This window comes from Bos indicus x Bos taurus, chromosome 21, assembly GCF_003369695.1.
Source record: "Bos indicus x Bos taurus breed Angus x Brahman F1 hybrid chromosome 21, Bos_hybrid_MaternalHap_v2.0, whole genome shotgun sequence".
Classification (NCBI taxonomy): domain Eukaryota; kingdom Metazoa; phylum Chordata; class Mammalia; order Artiodactyla; family Bovidae; genus Bos; species Bos indicus x Bos taurus.
Window position 1 is genome coordinate 27717074 of NC_040096.1, and position 24718 is coordinate 27741791.

Genomic DNA, 24718 nt, shown 5'->3' on the forward strand with positions numbered 1-24718 from the left:
CAACAAGACCGGGCCCCCTCCCTTGTCTGTCTGCAGTCACTGTGCAGCCAGCCCCTCTCAGGGCAGTCAGGAGTCACAGCACCCACCTCCCAGCCATGCCTGTGTGCTCAGGGCCTCTGCCCACCCAACCGTGTGACCCAGCATGTCACAGACCCTTGGGCCTGGTTTCCTGGTGTGTCACCGGCACTCCCTATGGAACCAGGGCAGGGGCTCGTAGGCCTGGTTTCAGGGCACAGTCACGGGAGTTTATACCAGCCCTCCCTGGAGCAGAAGTCAGCCAGGCTAGTGCCAGGGAGGCCATCCCTGCGGCTGTGGGAGAGAAGGCCAGCTCGCAGGGCAGAAGCAGCAGGAAGTCCCCGTGGGCGGGAGGAGGGGAGCCCCAGGAGGGGCCAGGATGGGACCTGCCATCTAGCCGCCCACCCCCGGGTGCCCCCTGTCTGGCTGGTCCCAGCAGGGCTTGGGTGGCGTCCAGATTTATTTTCATTTTCAATTCCCTTTATTGCTCAAACCACCTCAGGGCCACAGAAAACAAACTGTTATCCTCAGCCGACCTCAGTTCCCTGGCCTCAATTGTTTGCCATTTGCTAATTTTAGCTTCTGATCATTTCCACCCTCATCCTACCCCCAAAGGGAGACACACACCAAGAATAGTGCCTGGAAGGGGGGCGGTGTCTGCGGCCAGAGTTCCCACAGCCATCTGGCCGCAAGCAGGGGTGGCCGGGGCCTGCAGCAGAACCCCCAGATCCTCTTGGTGGGGATCCTGTACCCACAGGGCTTGGATGTGAGGAAGAGGAGGAGGACTCTTCTGAGTCTGTTTCTCCTTTTAAACAGAAACCAGGCTCTTTCTGGGAAGTCCCCCTCCCCCATGGCCCGACCTGGCTCTTGGACCCCTGGAGACAGCAACTCCATAGCACTGCCCACTTCCGGGCTGAGGGGACTCACACAATCCAGGGGCCCATGTGGCGCTTGGCAGGGAAGGCTCAACCCCCGCCCCAGCGCCAGGGCTTCCGCCCAGCTTACAGGGCGCCACCCTGGCCTCCGTAGGGCGGACCTGGAGCCGCTAACCAAAGCCCAAGCCTAGGGTGCGGCAAGTGGGCCTCAGGCACTGGAGGAGGGACAAGGTTCAGTGAGCAGGTTGGCCTCTGAGCCAGGCCTGCTGGAGGAGAGAGCAGAGCCTTCAGCCCTTGATTATCTGCAGGGTCTCCAGGCGCCCCTAACATGTCAGGGCCCCGATTTGGAGACCAGAGTCTGGCGTGTCTTGGCCTAGAGTAGCGCTCAGTAAGGTGGAATAAAGACACAGAAGCCCAAAGCCCCCCATCCTCTGGTGACCACGGAGCTGGGGAGTGGAGAGCCCCTAACCCCGCACCCACTGACAGAGCTGCATGAGGGGAGCAAGCAGCTCCAAGACAAGCACACTGTCAGAGCTGCTCTGGACATAGAGTTTTACAGAAATCAGGAGCAATGACTGAAACAGCAGAGAGCTCGTGGGGTGATGCAGGCTGATGGGGATATTCTATGGTGGGGTGGGGCAGGCACCACATCCACCCACCTGGTGCCCTCCATGGCTTTTGCAGACGGGTGATGAGGCTAGCACACCAACTCTCCGAGGAAAGGCTGGGCTGCCAAGAATGCTGGACCTGTCCCTCCAGTATTATCAGAGTCACTCAGGGTGGGGGGCGGGCAGGACCCGAGGCCCGCATCCACGTTCTGGCTGTGACCCGTCCAGAGGCAGCCGTGTGGCCTCTTTGGTGGTGACCCCCTTGCCCCCCTTCCCAGTCTCAGTTTGGGGTGTTATCCCACTCACCTTCAGAGGTGCTCAGGACTAAGAGATGCTGCAGGCATCCTAGGTGTTGCTCACGTTTCTTTTCCTGAGAACTAAAGTTGCCCTTCTGCCTGGTTTTCTCAGCACTGCTATTACTGCCTCATCCCCTCGCCCCCGGCCACGTGGCTCTCCCCACAGGGTGGGACATGCAGCCTGTCCTCTAGGGCACTCCTCTCCAGCTCCTTGAGGCCCTGGACTGGTGGTGCTGCTGTCCTGGGACCTGCCGCCATCTAGGCCCTGTTTCTTGGAGCCTCTGCTCCTCAGTGGAGCCTAAAAAGGCGCAGGAGGCTCTTTCTGGAGACTCGTGTATCTGCAGTGTTTTGCTCCTGGCCTCGTGCCTGAGTCCTCTGGGCTGGATGTCTGGTCCTGGGTCTCCTAGTCAGCTTGGGGTTCAAGGGGCCTTGCTTTGCAGTCTTGGGCCTTTGCTGTGGTTGCTGGCAAATCCGCGGCCACTCAACTCCTGGCACCTGACACGCTCCCCTGTCCTTGGAACTGTGGGTGTGGTTTCTGTCAGGGGTCTCTATGGGGGTGGGGAGGGTGGTTTTCTGGTTCTCACCTGGTTCACCCCCTCAATAGGCTGTGTTCCTGAACTTGGCCTCGCTCTTGCCCACCCTGGGTGACAACCCCCTGTGTCCTCCGGCTCTCTGGGCTCCGTACCTGGATCCTTTAATTTTCTTACCTTTGCCCTCTTATCATCCATTTTCTCATCTTTTGCTCTTTGTCTGTGGTGCTGTCTCCATGTTCTCTGACAACTCTGAGATTGGATTTTAATCTCTGCCATATCCCCGTATTGTGTGTCTTTGCTTTCAGACTCAGTTTCTGGGTCTCTTCTCTTTAAGGAGCATCCTGTTTTTGCTTCACACATGTCGTATCTTACCTCTGAGCACCAGTGACAGCTCTGGGAGTTGCTTCTCCTCACCTCTGCATCCCCCAGACTGCCTTTTTCCTCTGGCCTGCCTGCCCACCCATGTCAGAGGCTCTTCTTACGTGTCTGGTGGCCAGTGGTGATTCTGCCCAGAGGCTGGGAGCTGCCTGGGGGTGTACCTGCCACACCACTGGGTAGGACAACCCCTTCCCCTCACAGGCGCCACTGCTGCCTTGGGCCACAATGTCCAACCGGTCAGCTAGGGCCCTTCTTTTACTCTTGTCCAGAGATGTTATCCAGGAAGGACAGCTAGAGCCCCAGCCAGAAGTCTTCTCAGGGTACACAAGGAGGCAGCCATTCAGGAGAGTGCTGCCCCTGAGGCCGGTGATGGTGTGACCCTGGTGGTCCTGCAGTGTTGGAACCCACATTGTGGGTGGGGAGGACTCGGTCCATGTAGGGAGGACGTGGTCCAGGCAAGTATGAAAGGCAGAGTGCATATTGCCCCCTCTATCATGAAAATGCACCCAGTGGTTTATCTAGAACTCAGTCACCAGAAATCAGCCCTGAATATTCATTGAAAGGACTGATGCTGAAGCTGAAGCTCCAATACTTTGGCCTCCTGATGCGAAGAGCCAAATCACTGGAAAAGACCCTGATGCTGGGAAAGATTGAAGGCAGGAGGAGAAGGGGGTGACAGACAATGAGATGGTTGGATGGCATGACTAACTCAATGGACATGAGTTTGAGCAAACTCAGGGAGATAGTGAAGGACAGGGAAGCCTGGCCTGCTGTAGTGGATGGGGTCGCAAAGAGTTGGACATGACTTAGTGACTGAACAACTAAAATAAATTGGGCAGAATCAATTCCCAAAGCCCACTGTAGCTGCAAGGGAGTTGGGCAGGAAGCATTTTCCCCTGGTGCATTGTGGCTGCAGAAGCTAAAGTCATGTCATCTAGAGAAAAGAAGATCCAGATAGCAGGTGCTGGGATAATGGACACTTGGCTGTTTCTGCCACAGTCACCACTGGGCAGTTCCTGCACATTCATCCTTGGAATGGGCAAGCATTCAGCAGGGAAGTGTCTGGCTGGCAAAGGTAGCCACTGTGTGAGCCAGTCCTCCTAACACATCTGAGGAACCTTGGAAATCTCTCACTTTCACCAGCATTTACTTTTTTCCCCAACAAGTGGGGCTGTATTAGCCCTTTGCACTATCTAAGAAGTACTGACTGACTTCTCAGAAATAAGCCAGGTAGCCTGGATGAGAGGGGAGTTTGGGTGAGAATGGATACTTGTATATGTATGGCTGAGTCCCTTTGCTGTCCACCTGAAACTATCATAACGTTGTTAATCAGCCATAGTCTAACACAGAATAAAAAGTTAGAAAGAAGCCACGTGCTCACTGCTCTCATGATCCCACAATGTGACTGCAGAGTTTTCCGAAATTCACTGACTACTATAGTAGTCAGCTCTCTTGGGCTTCTCTCTACTGGGACAGGTTCCTAGACTTTCCTTGTTCCCCTTGACCTTGACCATTGTGAGGGGTGGTGGCCAGGGATTGTATAGAATGTCCCTCAGTTTGCATTTGTCTGATGTTTTTCTTGGAGTGAGACTGGGTTTATGGCTTTGGGGGAAAAACACCATAGAGGAGAAGTGCTCTTCTGTGCTCAGTCACTCGTGTCTGACTCTTTGCAACCCCATGGACTGTAGCCCATCAGGCTCAGACTCTGTCCATGGGATTTCCCAGGCAAGAATACCAGAGTGGGCTGCTGTTTCCTAGGGTTCTTCTAATCACTTTATATTGGTAGGAGAGCAACAGCTGGTATGTACTTTGTTACTCAAACATTCCAGCCTTGGCCAGGGCTAGGTCAGGTTGGCTTCTGGGTCCCTTGCCCCTGTCATGCTGACTTCTGTCCACTTCTTCACTGTCTGGCATTACAAGCTGCTTCTGGCTCATCTTGTATGTTTACCACTCCAGTCCCAGAGTGAGCCATGTCTCCAAGGATCCCCATTTATGTTTGTTGTAAAGTGGTATTTAGAGACCAAGATCTAGGTGCCACGGGTGTTCCTCATTCCTGGGGGTGTCACTGCTTTTTGCTTTTGTCCTGGTGGACAGAGCCAGGATGTGTCCTTGCCCACAGTCTTCACTCACTTAGCTCTCTGTGTGAACACAGGACTGAGCATGAGTTCACACCATCTCAGATTTGGCGGCGTCCCTCCCCTACCCCCAAGGAAGGACTCACTGCCTCCCCTGGTCCAGAGGCTGTTGCCTCTCTGAAAGCAAGACCCAGGCTCCCTCCCCTTGCCTTGCATCTACCTGTTTGTTCAGCCCTGGAGCACATGTGAAGCATTTTGGGATGGTCTGCCCTGGATTCTCCTCTAAGAGGCTGGAGCTCTGTTGAAGTGTGGGCTCCTTCCTTGTCCCTGTCTCCCCACCCACCCAGACACCATGTCATGTGTTTGTAATATGGCTGGTGTCTATTGTCCCAGCCAGCCCCCATCCTGGGATCTCCAGCCTTCTCTCCAGGCTAAACATTTACAAACATTACGGTACATTCTTGTTGAAGTCCAGTCTATAGGTTTTGGCAAAGCAGAGAGTCTGTAGCCACCCTCCCAGTACCAGGCAGAAGAGTTCCATCACCCTAAAAATTCCGCTCTGTGGTCGACCACAGCCCTCCAACCTCTGGTGCATTTTCTGTCCTTACAGTTTTGCCTTTGGCGGAATGTCATATGAGTAATCATACAATGTATAGACTTAGGGGTCTAGCTTCTTCTTCGTAGCAAGATGCATTTCAGATGCATCCACCTAACCAGTAGTTCCTTCTGTTTTGTGACTGAATTGTGCTCCACTGTGAGGACGCAGCTCATGTTAAACCCCTCACCCACAGAAAGTGCTGACTGCCAGTGTTGGCTGATGGTGAAGTCCCTTGATGAATGCCTAGGAGTGGGACTGCTGCTTTGTCTAGTGAGTCTGTGTTTAACTTCTTAAGAAACTTCCCAGCCATCTTGTAAAATGACCATCCCACGTTGCATTGTCACTAGCAGCAAACAAGTTTCAGCTGCTCCACCACCAGGGTCAGTTTTTTTGGATTTTAGCTGCTCTCATTTGTGTATGGGCTTCCCAGGTGAGGCTAGTGGTAAAGAACCTACCTGCCAATGCAGGAGACATAAGAGATGTGGGAAGATCCCCTGGAGAAGGGCATGGCAACCTACTCCAGTATTCTTGCCTGGAGAATTGCCATGGACAGAGGAGCCTGGAGGGCTACAGTCCATGGGAGTTACAAAGAGTAGGACACAACTGAACACACACACACACTTGTGTAGGGTGCCACCCTCTTGTTTTACTTTGGTTTCCTTGATGACAAATGATACTGAGCACTTTTCACATAGCATTTGCCATTTGTGCGTCTTTGATAGTTGAGTTTGGGTCTCTCATCGGTATTATTATGCAATCAAGTGTTCGCTTATTGTTGAGATTTTAAAATTCTTTGTATATTTTGGATATGAGTTCCCTGTACTTACTTTTTATTTACTTTCAGGGTGTGCACTGGGTCTTCATTGCTGCAAGTGGGTTTTCTCTAGTTGCGGCAAGCGGAGGCTTCTTTTGTTGTGGAGCACAGGCTCTAGGCACACGGGCTCAGTAGTAGTGACTCACGGGCTTAGTTGCGCCACAGCATGTGGGATCTTCCTGGACCCGGGATTGAACACGTGTCCCCTGTATTGGCAGGCAGACTCTTAACCACTGGACTACCAGGGAGGCCCCAGTCCCACTTTACTTTTGATTAGCCTTACATGAAGAATATTTTTATCAAGTGAGTAAAGCTGGGTCTTTACTTGTGGATCCTAAACGCGTGTCCTCACTTTTCTGGGGTGTTTGAGAAGATCTCCAATGAAACTGACTGAAATGTGAATCCTGGGCTGTCCGGGTCGGGGTGCCACCAATCACAGACTCCCAGACAGGCTGTTGACGGCACACTGCTCCTAAGGCAGGAGGATTCTCCTTCTGAGACGGCAGGGAGAGGGCTGGGCCTTGACGGAGCTGCTCCCCTCAGCTCAGGGAAGACACTAGTGGGTTCCCTTTGGAGGCAGTTAGTGACATGACCACCAGAACAGAGAGGAAAGAGATGGAATCATCTATTCTTGGGGTTCAGCTCACATGAGCTGCTCATGGCATTAAGTCCCCTGGAGGAGATCCCCTGTGTAGAGCAGTCTGGGGTCTGGAAGCATTGAGGGAGCGGGGGAGGTGACACACCTCACCCCACCTGCCCCTTCAGGAAACGTACGGGGATGTGAGTCGAGTGTGTGTGTGTGACACACAGAGATGGACTCAAGCCCTTGTCTGGGTGGCTGCTGGCCGCCTGCTGGCAGAAACCATTGGTATTTTATTCTCGCTGTTAGAAAGGGGACCTTGGGTACAGAAATTTTCAAATGTGTTTTGTAACCCTTAGCAAAAGCAGGAAAAAGACCTTTCTGAAATGCCTGGTGTGTAGTCCTTCTGACCTTCACAGGCATGTGCACCCATGCGTGTCGGTGAGCTCCCTCAGCAGAGGCCTGGGTGCTGGCTTCCACGGATATAGGCCCAAGTCTGAAATACCTGTTAAGTTTGTTGATCTCCCATGGTTCAGTGGGTTAAGAATCTGCCTGCAGTACAGGAAATGCAGAAGACCTGGGTTGGATCCCTGGGTCAGAAGATCCCCTGGAGGAGGAAATGGCAACTCACTCCAGTATTCTAGCCTGGAGAATTTCATGGACAGAGGAGCCTGGCTGGCTACAGTCCATAGAGTGGCAAAGAGTCAGACATGACTGGGCGGCTGAGCGCACACACACGTGTAGATAAGTGTAAATGTGTGTGTTCATCACCATTGTGTTGCGTTCTGACTGTAGAAAGCAGTGCAGCTGAAAACCATAGTGATGGCAGGATGAGGTCATCCCAGATAGCTGTGGGTCCTCCACGCAGTGACAGCTCTGGGGCACGTACATCTCCCCCACGCACGGGACAGTGGGGCTGACTACTCAGAGGTCTGTGTTCCTGGTTAGCTGGTGGGGACAGAATTGTGAAGTGGACCCCTGTCTGGTTTGTGAGAGCATCAGAGAGAGAGCTGGGCTGGCTTCACACCCACCTGCCCCACCTAACACATGAATCCTGGCTGTGGTGACCTTGGGAGGTGACTCCAAGGAGTGCCACCTTGGGGCAGCTTTCACTGGCCATCCTCAGCATCAGTCCCTTACCAAGCCATAGAGGATGGGGGCACCCCAGCCCAAGCTTCTGGGGACACTGCCATGAGTGGGGGCTGCAGAGTGGCTTCTGCTCTCCTTCCTGGCCCAGGTCCCTTGGAAACCTGCTCCAGGCTGGGCCAGAGAAAGGCAGAGGGCCAGGCAGGGTGTGCGGAGAAGGGCCAGCCTTTGTCCCCGGACCTGGAAGGCTCCCAGGAGGGCACTTCTCCCCAGACAGCATGTATATCTTCAGGGAGGGAGAAGGCCAGGAGAGTCGGGGGAGCGGGCGATGGGTGGCCTCCCCCTCCGTGTGTGCAGCCTGATGTGCTGACTAGCACCCAGGCTCGCAGCAGGGCAATGCCCCTGAATTCCTGCTATGGCGTCTGCTCCAGCAAACAGAATCGGGTGTAACTACCCCATGTGACCGAGGCTGGCCAGACACTGGCGAGTCTGGTGACCTGGGCTCCTTCCTGAGCATCTCGAGTAGGTCCCCTGAGTCTCCCAACTGTTGTAGCAGAAGTAGGTCAGTGACAGGATTTTTTTTTTTTTTTTTTTTGCATCTGCTCGCTCAAAAACCAAAAGCATTTTCAGATGATAGTAAAATGCCTTACTTGTTTTTATTCTGATTTACTTGTTTTATGATGTCAGCTCTGCAAAGTCTACCGTTTGGCTCTGTTTTGTTCGAGCCTCGTGACTTTTTTTCTCTAAGGGAAACGGCCTACTTCTTGTCCCTGGAATAGCCTGGCTGTAGGCACCAGGCCTGGAGGCATAGCCCAGGCTCAGGTTTTGAGGGTGCAGCCTCTGGGTGCTCAGGCCTTGCAGACAGACAGGCCAGCCCCTCAGGGAAGAGAGCTGCCTGGCTCCTTCCACATGGTGGCTGCCTACAGGGATGCCCTTGCCCGGGGTTGGGGGTCTGCTGGCCCTACCCTGAGGAATCGAAGGGGGGCCTTGTGGCTCTGTGGGAAAGGTGGTCACACTGGGGCAGGTGTGGCTCCCCAGGCTGTCTGGATGATGGGCGGTGGCTTCCAGGGTTCCTCTCCTGCTGTCACCCCGGATGTTAGTGGCCAAGGTCAGCATGGGCGGCTGGCCATAACCGAGCGTGGTCCATGGTGGGGAGGGAGGCAGTCCTGACATGCCATCCCCTCCTGTGAGCCGGGTGAGGCCATTCTGACTTTTGACCTCAGGCCCCATCTTACAGATGGTTCATCCTGACCCCCCACCTGCCTCTTGGGGTGGGTGCAGTCCTGAATGGCGCACCCACGCCCATGCACCTTAGGGACTGGTTCCCTGCCTGCGAGGCCCACCCAGGAGGCACAGGGGGAGGAACCTGAGGGCTGGGGGAGGGGACACAGGAAGAGGAAGTAGGGCCAGAGTGCTTGCATAGCTTCTGCCTGAGAGCAGGGAGTGGTGTGCCCCACCCCCTGGGCCAGGCCCTCTCCCTGGGGCCCTGGTGGCCCTGCTAACCATGCAGAGCTGGCTTTTTTGGGGCGGGGGTAGTGTGGGGCCCCAGGTTGGCCGAGGGCTCATCTGTATCAAGAAGCAGTCTGGTCCCCGTGGTAGTCTCCGAGGACTTCTGTGCAGCTACTGGTGACTATTGTCACCCCAAGGTCTCCCCCACCTCAGAGGCTTTTCCATGTCATTCCTGCTCCCCCATGCTGCACACACCCTGCCCTCATCCTTTCTTTTTTGGTCCAGGAGGAAAACCTTTCCCAGGAGCCTGCACAGGACACCCAGTCCCTCCCTCTTTCCTGGCCCTGGCAAAGGACTCCCATTCTCCTGCCTTGAACTTGGCGTTTTCATCCTGGCAGTAGGATGAACTCTCCTGGGTTGCAAGAGGAGGATGGGTGGCAACCAGTGTCTGCCCCATCCACCCAGGCTGGTGCTAAATGGTCAGTTGTGGGAGAGTGGACAGAGCGACTTTTATGGCGGGAACCTGGGGGGCCTCCAGGCATGATTACAACCCCGGGTCTGCTGCTGTTGGAATGCATCTCTGCTGTCTTTTAAGCCATACCAGGTCTGTCACACTGTTTATCAGAGAGAGTCCTCCCTCCAGTTGTCTGCAGTGTGAGCAGGGCTGTGGAGTCTGGGTGGAGTCCCAGTCCTGCCCTAGGAACTTGTAGAAAGGCAGAATTTGTGGCTGCCATTTCCGAGTTTGCTACGGATTTCTGTTTTTAATTTTAGGTAAAGACACTATATGTTTCAAAATCCAGGGCATTTAAGTCCCTTTCCAAGGAAAGTTTTCTGAGTCCTTGCCCTCCAGGCGCCCAGCTCTCTGCACCCACAGACTGCTAGTCCTGCGTCCTCAGGTGCCCACCCAGATCATCTGAGATCCAGGCAGACCTGCACGCACGTGAAACTTGGCCTCCAGACTGAGTGTCCTGCTTGGGAGCTCGCTTTTCTCACTCAGTGCCATCCCCCAGAGATCTTTCCATCTCAGTTCAGAAAGAACCCGTTCAGCTCCTTCTTCATAGGCGTCTGTGGCGTGAGGGTCTGTTAAGTGTATGCAACAAAGCCTAGAAGAGCAGGAGTTGTTTTGAGGCGTTCGCCACACTGCGAGAGCAAGCTCACATCCCATTTTGTAGGTGTGCGGGTGTAGTCTGCAGGATAGCTCCCCCAAGTTGCATTGTGAGTTCAAAGGATACACAGGTCTGTCATTTGAGTAGTCATTGCCAGGCTGTCCTCTGCAGAGCTGGTGGCAGTATGTACTTCTATCAATAAAGAGTGGGTGTGCCAGCTCGCACCATCTCAGCACCTTGATAGGTAAGAAGGGGAGTGTCTGTGGGGTTTTGCTTGTATCTGTCTCCTGATGGGCAGTATTGAGCATCTTTTTGGATGTTCAAGAGTCATTGTACCTCCTGTTTATGAACTGTCAGTTAGTGCCCTCGCCCATTTTTCTATTGCGTGTTATTTTTTTTTCCCTTTTAATTTCTGTCATCTCTTCCAGTATTGGAAATTAGTCCTTTGTAACAAGAGCTGCAGATACATTTTTCTCAGTTTGTTACTTATTTTTTGCCTTTCCTTGTGACTTTGTTTATGGAGATGTATTTTATACTTTTGTAGTCAAATTTATCAGTCTTTTCATTTATGGCATCTAAATTTTGATTCATAGAAAAGAATTTCTAGCATATAAAAGGAATGTTCTCTCATGTTTTCCCCTAAAACATCTGTGGTTTTACTTTTCCCATTTAAATCTTTGACCCTTAAGAGGCAATTGTTACTTAGTTGTCCTGAGTAAGATGTTTTTGGACCCTATCCCTTGAACCCTGCCTTAGATGTCATTTTCTGCTCCATAATTTCCATGGTCCTAGAATCTGGTCCAGGCATTTCTGCTGTGCTGTACTGCCAGTCAGCAGCCTGTGCAACGAACGGCATGGTAGATCTGGTGGTCATTGCCCCCACTTCAATATTATTTTTCAGAGTTTTTTTTTTTTTGCCATTTCTATTTATTTTTCTACATGAATTTTAGGACCATGTTATCCTATTCCAAAACAAAGCAAGGCAAAGCAACAACCCAGAATGCCTACTTTAAAAATACACCTGCATTGGAAGTTCCTTGGGAGTCTAGTGGTTAAGAATCCACTGTCCAATGCAGGGGACACAGGTTCGATTCCTGGTCAGGGAACTAAGATCCCACATGCCAAGCCTTCAAGCTGCAGCTAAGACCCAACACAGCCAAATACATATTTTTTTAAAATACACCTGCACCCACTGTACAAACGTGGAGACACACGGGTCTGCAGAAGGCAGATTTGCTTGTTTAACTCGAGCCCCCAGGCTGTATGTAGCAGTCTCCAGCCAGGTACCACCTCCCTTCATGTCCTGCCAGCCCTGGCATGTGCAAGAGTGCACAGGAGCGTGTGATGAGACACATGCATGCACCAGAGCATTGCTGAAGGAGAGCAGCACCCCAGGCAGGGCCAGGCAGTTTTGGCAGAAATGAGCACTGGCTGGTTGTCTAGCCAGGGACGCTCCCAGGAGCTCTGCCTGTGATAACCGCCTATCTCCTCAGAACACACATGTGTTCTCACACTAAACCTTCACAGTTACTGTGAGATGCAGCCAAGACAAATGAGCAGGAATGCAGGTGCGGGAGAGGGGCAGGCGCTGACCTCTGCAGGGTTGGCTTCCAGGCAGAAATCACTGCTTCTGCCCGCTGAGTCCCAGGGCAAGGGGGATCCCACCTGGTGGCAGTTCTCTCTCCTGGGCCTCACCTCCCTCACCTGTACAGTGGTGGGTAAGAGCTTCCAGCCTGGACTCCCCAGGACACAGGGTTTGTAAGTCACCAGCAGAGGAGCCGAATGGTCTCCTAAAGAAATAGAAGTCAGCTTCCCCCTCAGAGAACAGGCCTTTCTATTGACCCTGAGGCTGCCGGTCTGGCTTTCTTCGGAGGCTGGCAATTGATCGGCCCCGGTGGTCAGCCATCTGCCGAGATGCCCGGAGTGGGAGGGAAAGCAGGCCTCCCAGGAGTGAAGAACGTGGCCGTTTTGAGGTTAGGAACTGGAAGCGGACACATGCCGGAGACCACAGATTGGAGCGATCTATTGATGAATGGCAGGCCGCTTGCTGGCAGCCAGTAACTGGAGCCTGGGAGCAGCTGTTTCTCTATGGAGGCCTCTGTCCGTGCCTCCCCTCTAACTGGACCAGCCTTGCCCCTCCCCCATCATCCTCCACATACCCGCACAGATGCCGTGGTGTGCTCACCGAGGTGTGCTCTTGTGGATCTGGGCACCCCTGGACCACCTGCTTCTCTGTCCCGGGGCCCCGGGTCAGACTTCTCCTCCCATCTCCCTTCCCCAGGTTTCCCGAAGCTGAGGCCGGTAGAGCCCAGCACTCACTGCCCAGAAGGGGCCCTGGTCTGCAGGCGCGGCGCTGGTCCTGGCACCACCACTGCCTCGACTGCCCACCAGGGGCTCACACACAGAAAAGAACCACGACGCAGTTGCTCTTGGAACCAGCACCTCCCTCACCGTGTGGAGGCTGGCAAGTTTGGCCGAGGCTGGATGAGCCGAGTGAGGTCACGGGGCGCACACGCCCTTGACGGAGGGCAAACGGGAGGCGGTCTCTGGACCGGTCGGAGCGAGCGGAGCCTGCGCACTAGTGAGCGCGGCTGCACCTGCGCAAGACGGGCCCCGGGGCGGGGCGCCGTTGCGGGGGTTGGGCGAGGAGAGCCCTGGGCTCCCGCCCGGCCTCTTGTGGCTTCTCAGAAAGAACACGCTGTCCCCGCCCAGGCCTGCGGCTTGGGCAAGAGTGTGGGACGCCCTGTTCCCTGATAAGATGAGGCAACCGCTTTCGGCTGCCTCTCAGGGCGCCAGGGAACATTTATGTAACCCCCGCCCTGCGTGCCCCTACCCCACCCCCACGACCCACTCCCTGCGGGACTGCGTTCCCCGCAACTGCACACCGCCAGGCCCGGCCCCCCACCTCGTCCCCACACTACATCCCCAAGGATCAGCACCCACAGATCCTCAACCTACCTCCACGGTTACCCTTGTCCCTCAGTCCTAGCTCCTTGGGGCCTAGCATTCACTGGCGGGTACCCACCCCTCCAGCGTGGCAGGCCCCTACCCCAGTCCGTGGATCTCCAAGGCCCGTCACTGTGACCCTGACCCTCCTCCAGTTTACCTCTCTCCTCCCCGAGCATCCAGTCCCTTTGCTGTCACCCTGCCTCTCTTCACAAAGTCTCTCTTCATCCTGTCCTATGGCCCCCTCGGCCCACACACCTGCCTCCCTCCTGGCTTCTGAAGTTGGGGGTGGTGGGCAGGGAGGCTGCAGGAGACCTGGACTCCCTTCAGGGGTCTGGGGTCTGAGTCCTTTCTGCGCTGGGCCGAGCGCCCTCCGGTGGTAGCTTGTGGTACCGCTCCTGTGTCCTGATTACATCCTAGGAAGAGGCAGGTGCAGAACTTGAGCTTGGTTTCTTCTCGGCTTTACTTAGAGCATGGGTGGACCCCCTGCCCGACCTGGGCCTGCTGGCCTCCCGCCCGACTCTGGGTACACCCCGCACACACACACACACACACTCAGCTCAGCCACCATGCCACCTGGGGCCAGTCTCCAGAGCCCCACCCTCCAGAGGTTTTCAAAGTGAGGCCCAGAGACACCTGCAGGTACTGCAGACCCTTCCGGGGAGCTGTAAGGTCAGAACTATTTTCATAACAGTAACATTATTTGTTCTTTATTCTCTCAAAAGAATATAGTGGAATATCCCAGAGGCTGTGTGATGTATGGTGACATCACCCCTCTGACGGCTACTGGAATGTGTGCTTGAGTTTAAATATTTTGTTTTAATTTCTGTGATAAATCTCGATGGACATAACCCAGGTGAACAAAAGCTCCCTCCCTGGGAGGGAAGCTCCCTCTCACCCTTCCTAAAAGGGTGAGCAGCGCTGTTGGGGAGGACTCCCGTCCATGCTGCCTTTGCCCCATGCTTCTGGTCCACCTCCTGGGTGCTGCTTGAATGTCACCACTCAGAGGCCAGCTGAGCCAGACCCAGTGCCGCTTGATGCCAGCATGAATCATAACTTCTGAATGGTTTATCCGTCTGTCTATGGACCGGCTTATTGTCCGCTGGGAACAGGCTGCTAGAGGAATAGAGAAGGGAGCAGGGAAAGCTCTGTCTGCGGGCATCACACCCACATCCCCAGGGCCAGGCATTATGTTTGTACTCCATCGTGCTGCTGATGCCTGGGCAGGCTGAGGGCTGCTGGCTGGCTGAGTGGTGATGCTGGACCCTCCCACCTGCTGCCACCAGGCTGCCAGGCACCAGCACTCTGTCCTGTTGAATGTCGCCCCTCCCTGCTGTCCTGGGATCATGCAACCCTCTCTAATTATATCCACCTAAGGAGCCTCCCAGAGTTGCAAGCAGAAGGACCCTGAAAAGGACAAGCTCTCAACGAGGACACAGGGGCTTATTAGAAAGCAAGGTTGAGTGTGACTTTGGGTTGGTTTTGTGCCCCCCACCCCTGGCTCCTCCAAGCAGGCCCAAATCTGAGAAGACTAGTTGATAAGAATAAAAGATAAAAGTGACAATAGCATCTCAGGAGTCATCACTGGGCATGTACCAGGCCCAGTGCCAAGGGCTGCTTGAGTGCAGTCCTGTAGAATCACCACCTCACTATGAAGATGGGGCACTGTGTTCATTTCCTGTGGCTGTTGTAACCAGTTACCACAAGCTGGGTGGCTTGAACACTCACAACAGAAGTGTGCTCTCTTCACTGTGGAGGGCAGCAGTCTGAAATCAAGGTGTAGGCAGTGTCAGTTCTCTCCCCGTGTCTGGTGGCCACCCCAGATACCGAGTCCCTTGGCTTATGGGCCCATCATTCTCTGGAGTCCTTTTCCTTTTTTTCTAGTCTTTGTGATCTCATCCCATAATCTGTACCTTATCGTATCTGGAAAGACATTTTTCCCAAATAAGGTCACATTGCCATCTTCCAGGGGTAACGACTTGGATATATCTTTGGTGGGGCCACTCTTTACCCCCATGGCAGGCAGTGAGGCACTTGTCTGAGGCCTTAAGTCAGTACATAGTGGAGAGAGGGGCCGAGTCTCACCTTGAGGTTCAGCACTGGTCATGTGAAGGACACCACCATATCCTGTGCTGGGCCTTTCCAAGTACTTTATAACAACTGTGTGGTGTCATTCTGCTAGAATGGAGTTTGAACTTTTTTTTTTTTTTTTTTTTTAAGTTAAAAATGTTTTTGCCATGTGTCATGTGGGATTTTAGTTCCCTGACCAGGGATCGAACCTGCGTCCCCTGTAGTGGAAGCACTGAGTTTTAACCACTAGACTACCAGGGAAGTCCCCTCATTTGGCATTTTAGTTTACTTCTAATTTAGACAATTTTCTTGTATGCCTTCTGTTTTTCCTGCGGTTTCTAATTGCCTCTTTTTTCTTTTAAGCAAAGAATACTATGTGCTTTCACTGCATCCTGACTATATGCATTCAGCCTCTTGACTATACTCGCTGGTGTGTGGAACTCCCTTTCTTGTAAACCTCCCTGTGTGATTCCTGGCCCACAGCTCCAGTGCCCCATCAGGTCTCTTCCCTCACTCCTGTCCCAAGATGACCCTTCATTGTTCACTCACTTCCCTGGCTTCTCCTTTTCTTCTTATTTTTGCTAGTGTGTGAGAGGTACTCTTGGGAGCATCTGTTGCTCTGTCATCTAGTGTGGCTTATAAGACGGCTGCTGTCTGTCCCAGCCTCTTTCCCTCTCAGATGACCTGCTTCTCCCCTTTCTCTCAAGTGAGTTCTGTGGTCTCTTCTAGTGTTCTAACATTGCAGATACTCTTGGCAGGAGCCTTTATTCACTACTCCGCCCACCTCTATGCTAACCCTTTCCATGTTAGTTTCCTGTCTCCTTTTTTTACTGTAACATTGCTGTGGTTGTTCAGTTGCTCATTAGTGTCCGACTCTACAACCCCATGAACTGGAGCACAGTAGGCTTCCCTGTCCTTCACCATCTCCCGGAATTTGCTCAAACTCATGTCCGTTGAGTTGATGATGCCATCCAACCATCTCATCCTCTGTTGCCCCGTTTTCCTCCTACCCTCAGTCTTTCCCAGCATCAGGGTCTTTTCCAGTGAGCTGGCTCTTCGCATCAGCCGACAGATTCTATTCCATTGTTTCTTTGGTAATTTCCTCTCCTCCATTCTTTTCTGTTCTTTTACTCAGCAGTGTCTTCTGTTAGATGTTGCACCCACAGGATCAATTCCCTGTGACTCTGAACTGTGACCTCCTGCTGTTTGTAACTATCAGATGGGAAGTGGTTTGCTTGCCTGCTTGATTATGAACCCCCCTGCCCACACACCCTTCTATCCAAAACAAAGTCAGTAAGGAGAGCATACAGAGCCATACAGAGCTCTTAGCTTCAGCACTGCTAGGAGACAGAGAACACCGCAACATTCCCATATTTTCTAGAGCTGTTTCTGTTTGTTTTTTCTATTTTCCTGGGATAGTTCCTTGAGTATGTTTCTAGTTTTTCTATGGAATTTTTGTTTGGGCAACAATACTCTCAATTTTTAAACACTTATTCTCTGTACTCTGAACTTCCTTTTTATGGTATCCTGTTTACGCATAAAATTTTGTCTGAAATATCTTGAGAATGCTAGTCAGAATTTTTAGGTTAATATTCTCTTCTGTTTCCTGGCTTCACTCTTTTTCCTCTGGAGTGAGTGGTTTTGTTGCTCTTGGCCTTGCCCTTTAATGCCACTGGTTTTCCTTGGCTGCCTGGCCACCTTTGGGTGTCTGTTTGTATTTAAGGTTGATGGCCTCATTGGGGGTGGGCAGTGTCAATTTCCTCTGTTGGGCCCTGATGGACAGGCTTCAAAGACCAGCTCTCAGCTTGAGGGCCAGAGTCTGGGAGGGAGGGGGAGAAATGCAGCAGGAAGGGGTACTCTGTGGCCACCCCCAGTGCCAGAGGCTGCCCTCTAGGGTGCAGGAACTCCCTGCTGGTTCTCCCCGTGCAACTAATGCCTTTTTTGTGTGTGGTTCAGAGTTTGCCTCGGTGAAGGCTGACCTGCCTCTTGCTCTAAGCTGTCCTCACCTTCCTCTCTTGGGTGTCACCCCCAGTCTCCTCTGCTGACTGTTAGCCAGGTTGGAACTTCTCAGAGAGGAACAGCAGCAGACTCTAGTTGGAGCTGCAGTCAGTCTCTTGGCCAGTGTCTGCGTGCTCAGCCATGTCCGACTCTGCAACTTCATGGACTGTGCCCACCAGGCTCCTCTGTCCATGGAATGTTCCAGGCAAGAATACTGGAGTGGGTTGTCATTTCCTCCTTCAAGGGATCTTCCTGACCCAGGGATCTAACCTGCATCTCTTGGATTGGCAGGCAGACTCTTTTTACCACTGTACCGCCTGCTGCTGCTGCTGCTGCTAAGTCGCTTCCTGGGAAGCCCATAAACAGACTCTTAGTCCCAGAAAATTGTCTGTCCTGACCTGTTCATAATACAGATGAGGAGATTGCAGAGGGTCTGAATGGCTGGGTGTTGGGGTCGGCAAACTGTCTGCAGATCCTGCAGGATTTGAGGCTCTGGGGTTAGGACTTCTGTGGGGTGAGGGTGATCTGTGGGGTCAGGGTGATATGGCCAGACTTGCAGGCTTGCGAGCTCGCCTTCCCCGATCCCAGCTCCCATTCTTAGAGCCCAGGGACCAGCCTATGCTTCCCGCTGCTCAGGCACAGCTGACCCAACACAGGCTGCTGGATGGCACGCACTTGAGGGGGCCGCAGCACCTGGGATCCTGTCATTTACTCCCGGGAGGGGTCGGATGGAAGCAGATGGGACGGGACAGGAGGGTGCTGGCGCCCACACGGAGGTTGGCGGAGATGGGGCGCCAAGGAAGAGGCGCAGGGAGGGCGGGGCAGCCTAGGGTGTGCGCTGAGACTGACCCTAAGCCCTCTCACCCGCAGGAGAGCGCCCCTTCGCATGCAGCTGGCAGGACTGCAACAAGAAGTTCGCGCGCTCGGACGAGCTGGCACGGCACTACCGCACACACACGGGGGAAAAGAAGTTCAGCTGCCCTATCTGCGACAAGCGCTTCATGCGCAGCGACCACCTGACCAAGCACGCGCGCCGCCACGCCAACTTCCACCCGGGGATGCTGCAGCGGCGCGGTGGGGGTTCGCGAACCGGCTCGCTTAGCGACTACAGCCGCTCGGACGCCAGCAGCCCCACCATCAGCCCGGCCAGCTCGCCCTGAGCGCGCCTGCGCGTGGGGCGGGGCCCGTGGCAAGCCACGCCCCCACCCAGGCCATGCCACGCCCTGAGGCCCCGCCTCCTTACCACAGCCATGAGCAGATGCTCTCACTTCTCGTGATTCCGTGTCTTTTCATTTTGTAATAAGAGAGGGAAAAAAAAAGAGAGAACTTTATGAAGTCGACGACGACAACAACAACAACAAAAAAACCAATTTTCTTCACCTCAGGTGTCAAATTTGTAAAAAAAAAAAACAAAAAAAACAAAAAAAACAACAATGAAAAAAATTCCAAAAAAATTCCAAAAAACACCATCCACAATTGCACAAGAGACATACCCACGCAGGTGAGATTCAGCGGTGTTGAGCCCGCCACCCCCCGCCCCCCCCCCCCTTTCTCAGGGATGGACATGTTCCAAGAGGTCAGTGAGGACACCCCCTTCCTGCCGCCTTATTCTGTACATAGATTTCCACTCTGGAGTTTCCTTTAAGGTTTGGGCACACACTGGGGGCGGAGCAGTGCAGGTGGAGCTCCCCGAGGGCGGCAGATGGAGCGGTGGTCACCAGCCTTGTGCTTTCAGGGCAGACCCTTGAGCAGGGCCCACGGCTCCCTTTTCCTGCCGCCTGCCCAGCCTCAGGCTTGCCCCAGCGGCAGTGGGCTAAGAATGCAGAGGGCTCCGAGGGACACCTCAAGCCGTGATGGGCAAGGGGAGCAGTCCTCCTCGGGGACCCTGCCCAGGTCCCTCTCAAGCGCTGGAAGCAGAGATGCAATCCTGGGTTGGGCAGACCGATGCACCGTCTGATGTCTACACGGCTGTGCAATGCTGTATCCCCGCAGAAGGCGCCAGGACCTTCCACTATTATACCACGTCCTCTGACTGGCCTCCTACAAGGATGTCCAAAGGTGTCACCGGTGCATCCAGTTCCTACATTTTCCCCGACTGACCCTGCTCGTGAGACGCCTTTGTTTGACACGGTGGGTAAAGCAGGGCTCTGTGCGTGTGGCCTGTGGTGGCCTTGCGTAGCACTCCACGGAGACTGTTCGGTAGCAAGAGACCGGAACATTGTGACTTGGAACTTTGGGGGGTAGCAAGGCGGATGCTATGGGAAATGCAGTCAGAGAACATACATTCTCTTTCCTCCCCGGGGAGCACCGGACAGAAGTTGTGGGAAGTGCTTTTTTTTCAGACCCACCATGTCCCCAGCTGAGACTCAGCGAACACTCACCTTCTCCATGAGCTGTGTCCCCTGGACTCCTCCCTCCCTGGTCTCCCCCTCCCACTTGGGAGGCCCCAGCCCACCCCCAGCCTTGGGGCACTGGGGTGTAGGGTCCCCATTGCCAGCCTTCCCGAGCAGAGAGCTGGGGACATCTCTCCGGGAGCCCCGACCCAGGCAGGTGGGTCAGGCAGGCTCCAGCATGCTCCCCTGTGGAGGGCTGGGGCAGCCCCCGCCCAGGCACCTCCCTGGCCTTCCTCCAGGGAGTCAGGGCCTGTAAATACAAGTCCCCAGGACAGTGTGTGTATGTGTGTGTGTGTGTATGTGTGTGTGTTGGGGCAGGGGTGTGGGTTTGGGAAGGACTTGGGGTATCTTGCAGAGACCTCTGCTCATTTCGATGAGGAGGAATGACCCTTGGGACCTCAGAGGGCCGTAGCAGGGCTTCCCTGAGCCCAGAGTGCCTTGGTTGTGGCCATCTTGCTTCTGCCCCCACCCGATCACAATGAGGGGTACAGCACGGAGGAGCCCCGGAGACCCAGCCCCAGCTGGTGCTCATGGGCCCTGGGCGGCTCCAGAGCACATGGGTGCCCCCATGTCGTTAGCAACTGCCCTCCTCTGCGCTCCAGGTGCCCATTTCTAACTCTGCTGTGTCAGGTGGGGTCAGCCAGTGGTGTGATGGGGGCTTCTAAGAGCATGGCAGGTACGAGGTGGGCAGGTGTATCGTTCTTGCTGTGCTTGGGAACCAGGCAGAAGTGGCATGGGGGTGAGGCCTCACCCTGGCCTCTGTTGGGGCTGGGTGATAGCCCTGCTCGCATTTGGTCCAGGACAGAGAACAGAATGTGCTGGACACCTGGACAGAGCAGTGCCCTGAGCACCGGGGGTGAGAGCTTTTCACGCCCAGTCCCCAAGTGAGGCCGGCAGGGCCCTTGGAGTTCCCTCCCAAAGCCGTTTCTGTGTGGGGCTGAGAAAGCCACACTCCGAATACATTTCATGTCTCAGGAACTCACATTCCAGGTTCAGGAATTTTATTCCAAAGTCCTTTGGTGCGCTCACTGCCCACACGCGGTCCCCAAAGTCAGGGAGGGGGGCCACATGCCCTGCGGGAGCTTGGTGTCTCCTCGCGACCTGGCTGTGGCATTGCCGAGGAAAGAGGGTTTCAGAGCCCATGTCTCTCTGCACATAGGAAGAGGGGAAAGGACTCTAAACCCAGTCATCTTGGAATAAAAGAAGAGCTGGTTTGTTTTGGAGGGGGGAGGGGGGTGGGGGAGGGAGGGAAAGCGGGCGTTTGCTGTTCCCAAAGAGAGCACTTAATTTAATTTTTCCTCTAAGTGACCCAGGGCTGTTCCGTCTGCTAGATGGAAGGGTAACATTGCCTTAAAACAGAAATATGCAGGCGCGGGCTATTTTTGGCAGATGAGTGTGTCCTCGTTCCCAAAGCAGTTTTGGTCTAATGGCAGGGTGCGGACCTTCCGAAGTGGGCCTGGCTCAGGACACGGGCTGCTGCTTCTCTGCCTTTGGGCATCTGGAGAGAACTGGCTGGCACCTGGAGCTCTTGGCCTAGAGCTCCAGCCAGCAGGCCATCCTGGCTCATCTGAGGCTAAAATTCATCTCACTTGAAGGGTGGGGAAAATCCATGCATCTCAGGCTAGGTTCGAATGGGCTTTTGCTAGCATCTCATCATCACATGTGGAAGGAGGGAGTGCAGGGCCTCCCTCCCTCAGACCCCCGTGGGAAGTGGTTGCACGGTGGTGGGGGTGGGTGGAGGACACTGCTGAACAGCCTGCATTTTTTTTCTAAGAAGTAGAATGTCTTCCCGGCCCAGGTCTGTTTCAGGGTCTTTCATTTTTCTGGTTTATGGCCATGCTTGCTGGCTTCAGTGTGACAACTAGAAACAGTAGTGAAAACTCCAACCTTTGCGTGCTGACTCTAGTTCTTGTAGGCCAAGGGGGCAGAGATCTCAAAATGAAGGTTGCCGAGGTTCCCCTCCAAGAAGGCCTACAAGCGACCCTGGGCTCAACCTAGGGGCTGGTGTTTGGCCCTTGTCCCAAACAAGGAAGCCCTCAGCGTCAGCCATATTAGGGTTGTCAGCACCCCAAACGCCTACCCTGTTCTGTAGCCATGAGGAAAGATGAGCCCCTTCCACAGTGGGCCATGGGGTGCTGTGTGGGGATGGGCAGTGGTGCCCTTAATGGGAATGTGATCCTGCAGGTGCCTGCCTTGCACCCTGCTGCAGCCCATGCACCGCACTTGAGGTGCAGGGCGACCCCTTTAGTCTGAGGCTAGGCATCCGGGCAGGTGCAGGATTCGCCAGGGTGCGGCCTCCAGGTGCACACTTCAGCAGCAGCACTGGAGTCCCCAGACCTCCCCATGCTCTTGGTCACAGCTTAGGGCGGGGTGGGAGGCAACTTAGAGGCAGGGACAGACAGCGGGCCATCAGTGGCCCCTAGCCTATTTGTTGGGACATACGGACAGGGCTGGTGGCTTTCTGGGGTCCAAGTGAAGTGCGGCAGAAGTGGGGTCTCCATGCAAGTCTCCTGCCCCCCAGCCCACTGTCCCCAGAAGATCCGGCCGCTTTTCTTGCCAGAAGCAGGGCTAAGGTGGCTGCCAGGTCAGAGCGCCCCAAGGGACTTGCTCCTTGAGTTCAGCGAGCGAAGGACCACCCAGCAGGGAAGCATGACCTGAGCAATAGCGTCCCCTTGATGCTCAGCTCCTGGTTTCGGCTGTGTTTACAAGGCTACCTGATTTTTTTTTACTTCTAACAGCTGTCACTTTTTTTTTTTTTTTTTTTAATTTTCTTAACCCTTTTACAAAGTCATTCAAAGACTCAGTGATGAAGGGTTTGAAGATTGATGGGTTGGTCACACTGCAACCAGTAAGAAATGCTCTGCAGGTCACCCACACCTTTGCTGTCCAAAGATCCCACATTCAATTCTGGTGACCGTATATCTTCCAAAGCTAAAACCAAGGGTGTGGGCCGAGACTTTTCTTGAATTCAGGATTGCCCTGGGGAAAGCCAGGTCCTGTAACTGATTTTCCTGACTCCAAGACTTGAGCTTCAAAGGTTTGTCCCAGACACATTCCAGAGAATTTTGTAGCAGAACTCAGACGCACCGTCCAGCTTACTACTGATAAATGCCTGAACACCGTTCAGGGAGAAGCCCTTCCTCCTGCCCACTACTCTGTCTCATCAGTTAGAAGAGTTGGATGTGGTGGGAGGCAGGAGCCCAGGGCTGTACTTGGTTTCTACTGAACTCTTCTTGCCATATGGGACTTGCAGTGCCCCCTGGCCCCGCCCAGCCTCTCCCCTTCTCATGCAGCTTTAAAACCTTACTACTTTTATTTAAAGAAGGACGGATGAGAGCAAGTTGCTTCCCCTACCCTGAACACCTTGCATTCCCTGTGGGGGACACAGGAGACATGGGGGGTTGGGGAGGGGTGCATGAGCAGCCTTCTCCCAGGGCTCCAGGATGTCTTCCTGGTGATATGATGACAGGCTGCTGCACATATTTGTTTGGAAACCAAGCCAAATACCTGCCAGGCAACCAGAGGTCTGGGTGAAGGCTGTCTCCCCTACTCAGCCCAGGAGCACCTGTCCCAGGCCAGCTTGCCATCCCTGGAGCAGGGGGCCACCTCCCAGGATCCATTCCTGGGTCAGGGTGCCTGTCTCTGGGCGTGTGGGCAGGAGGCTTACCTTGGAGAGTCCCTGTGCCAAGCACCGAGGACCCTGAGGGCTAGAGGGTAGCTGAGCAGCTGTGCATTGTTGGGGGTAGAGCCTTTATGGCTCCCACAGGCCAGGAATCCACCCGGGAATCTCTGTGTGCTGGGTGCACTAGGGGTCTCAGCAACCCTAGACTTAACAGACGACCCCTCCTCGTCCCAAAGCCATTGATGGAGCTTCTCTGGGATTGTTTGCCAAACCCCATGGTAGACTCCAAGGGTCCAAGACCATTTCCATCGAGCACACTTTTCTGTAGGAACTTTTGGTTTTGTTTTGTTTTTTTTAACCAGCACCACACCATGCTTCCGAAGGCCACGTCTCGTCTTTCCCAGATCACTACAGTGAAGTATTACAGTTGTACAGTTCCCAATCTGGCCTTGGCTTGCTCGGATAAAACTTTGTATGTATTTTGTAAGGCATAGATTCTATATTGTAATGATGTCCTATGCAAAAAGAAAAAAAAATTAACGAAACTGTAAATTTTATTGTTTTCACGTGTATGCATGTTTAGTGACGTTTACATTTTGAAATAAAATTTATGATTCATTATTTGCCAGAACTGTTTCTCTGATGGGCAAGGCCCTGGAAGGGGAGGGAACCAAAATGGCCCAGTTTAAGAAGTTGGATATAACTGGCCCAAGGGGTAGACAGCTCAGAACTGGCAGGCCTTACATGGGGGAGGGGGAGAAGGCTTTGCAGGGGACAAGTAGTTTGGCTACCTGATGCCAAGAGCTGACTCATTGGGAAAGACTCTAACGCTGGGAAGGATTGAAGCCAAGAGGAGAAGGGGGCAACAGAGGATGAGATGGTTGGATGGCATCACCAACTCAATGGACATTAATTTGAGCAAACTCTGGGAGGTGGTCAAAGACAGGGAAGCCTGGTGTGCTGCAATCCATGGCGTCACGGTCAGACATGACAGTGACTGAACAACATGGTGGCCCACTACCCTGGTGCCTTTGGCTCATCAGCTTCCCCACACCCCAGAAAGCTCAGCCTCACCAATCCAGTCCCCAGGAGCTCTGAGAAGGCAGGTTCCCATGCAGGGTGCAGTGCTTGTTCCAGAAAATGCTCTGTATGCAGCCAGCTCGGCCCGTAGGTCAGCCTGGAAGCCGACCCTGAAGTACACCGAGGGGGCCAGCCTAGGACCATGGGGACAGGGACAGGGATTCCGGAATATGGGGTGCAGGGTGATGTCTGTTGA

General features: G+C 54.0%; 1 protein-coding gene across 1 annotated transcript in view; it reads left to right on the forward strand.

Annotated features, from left to right (window-relative positions):
- The window catches only part of KLF13 (Kruppel like factor 13), a 43071-nt gene extending 19006 nt beyond the window's left edge, over positions 1-24065 (forward strand). The window contains exon 2 of the mRNA XM_027520696.1: positions 18298-24065. Within this exon, the coding sequence (XP_027376497.1) occupies positions 18298-18587 (290 nt within the window). The 3' untranslated portion in view covers positions 18588-24065. The remainder of the gene's footprint in view (positions 1-18297) is intronic.
- Positions 24066-24718: the final 653 nt, after the last annotated feature.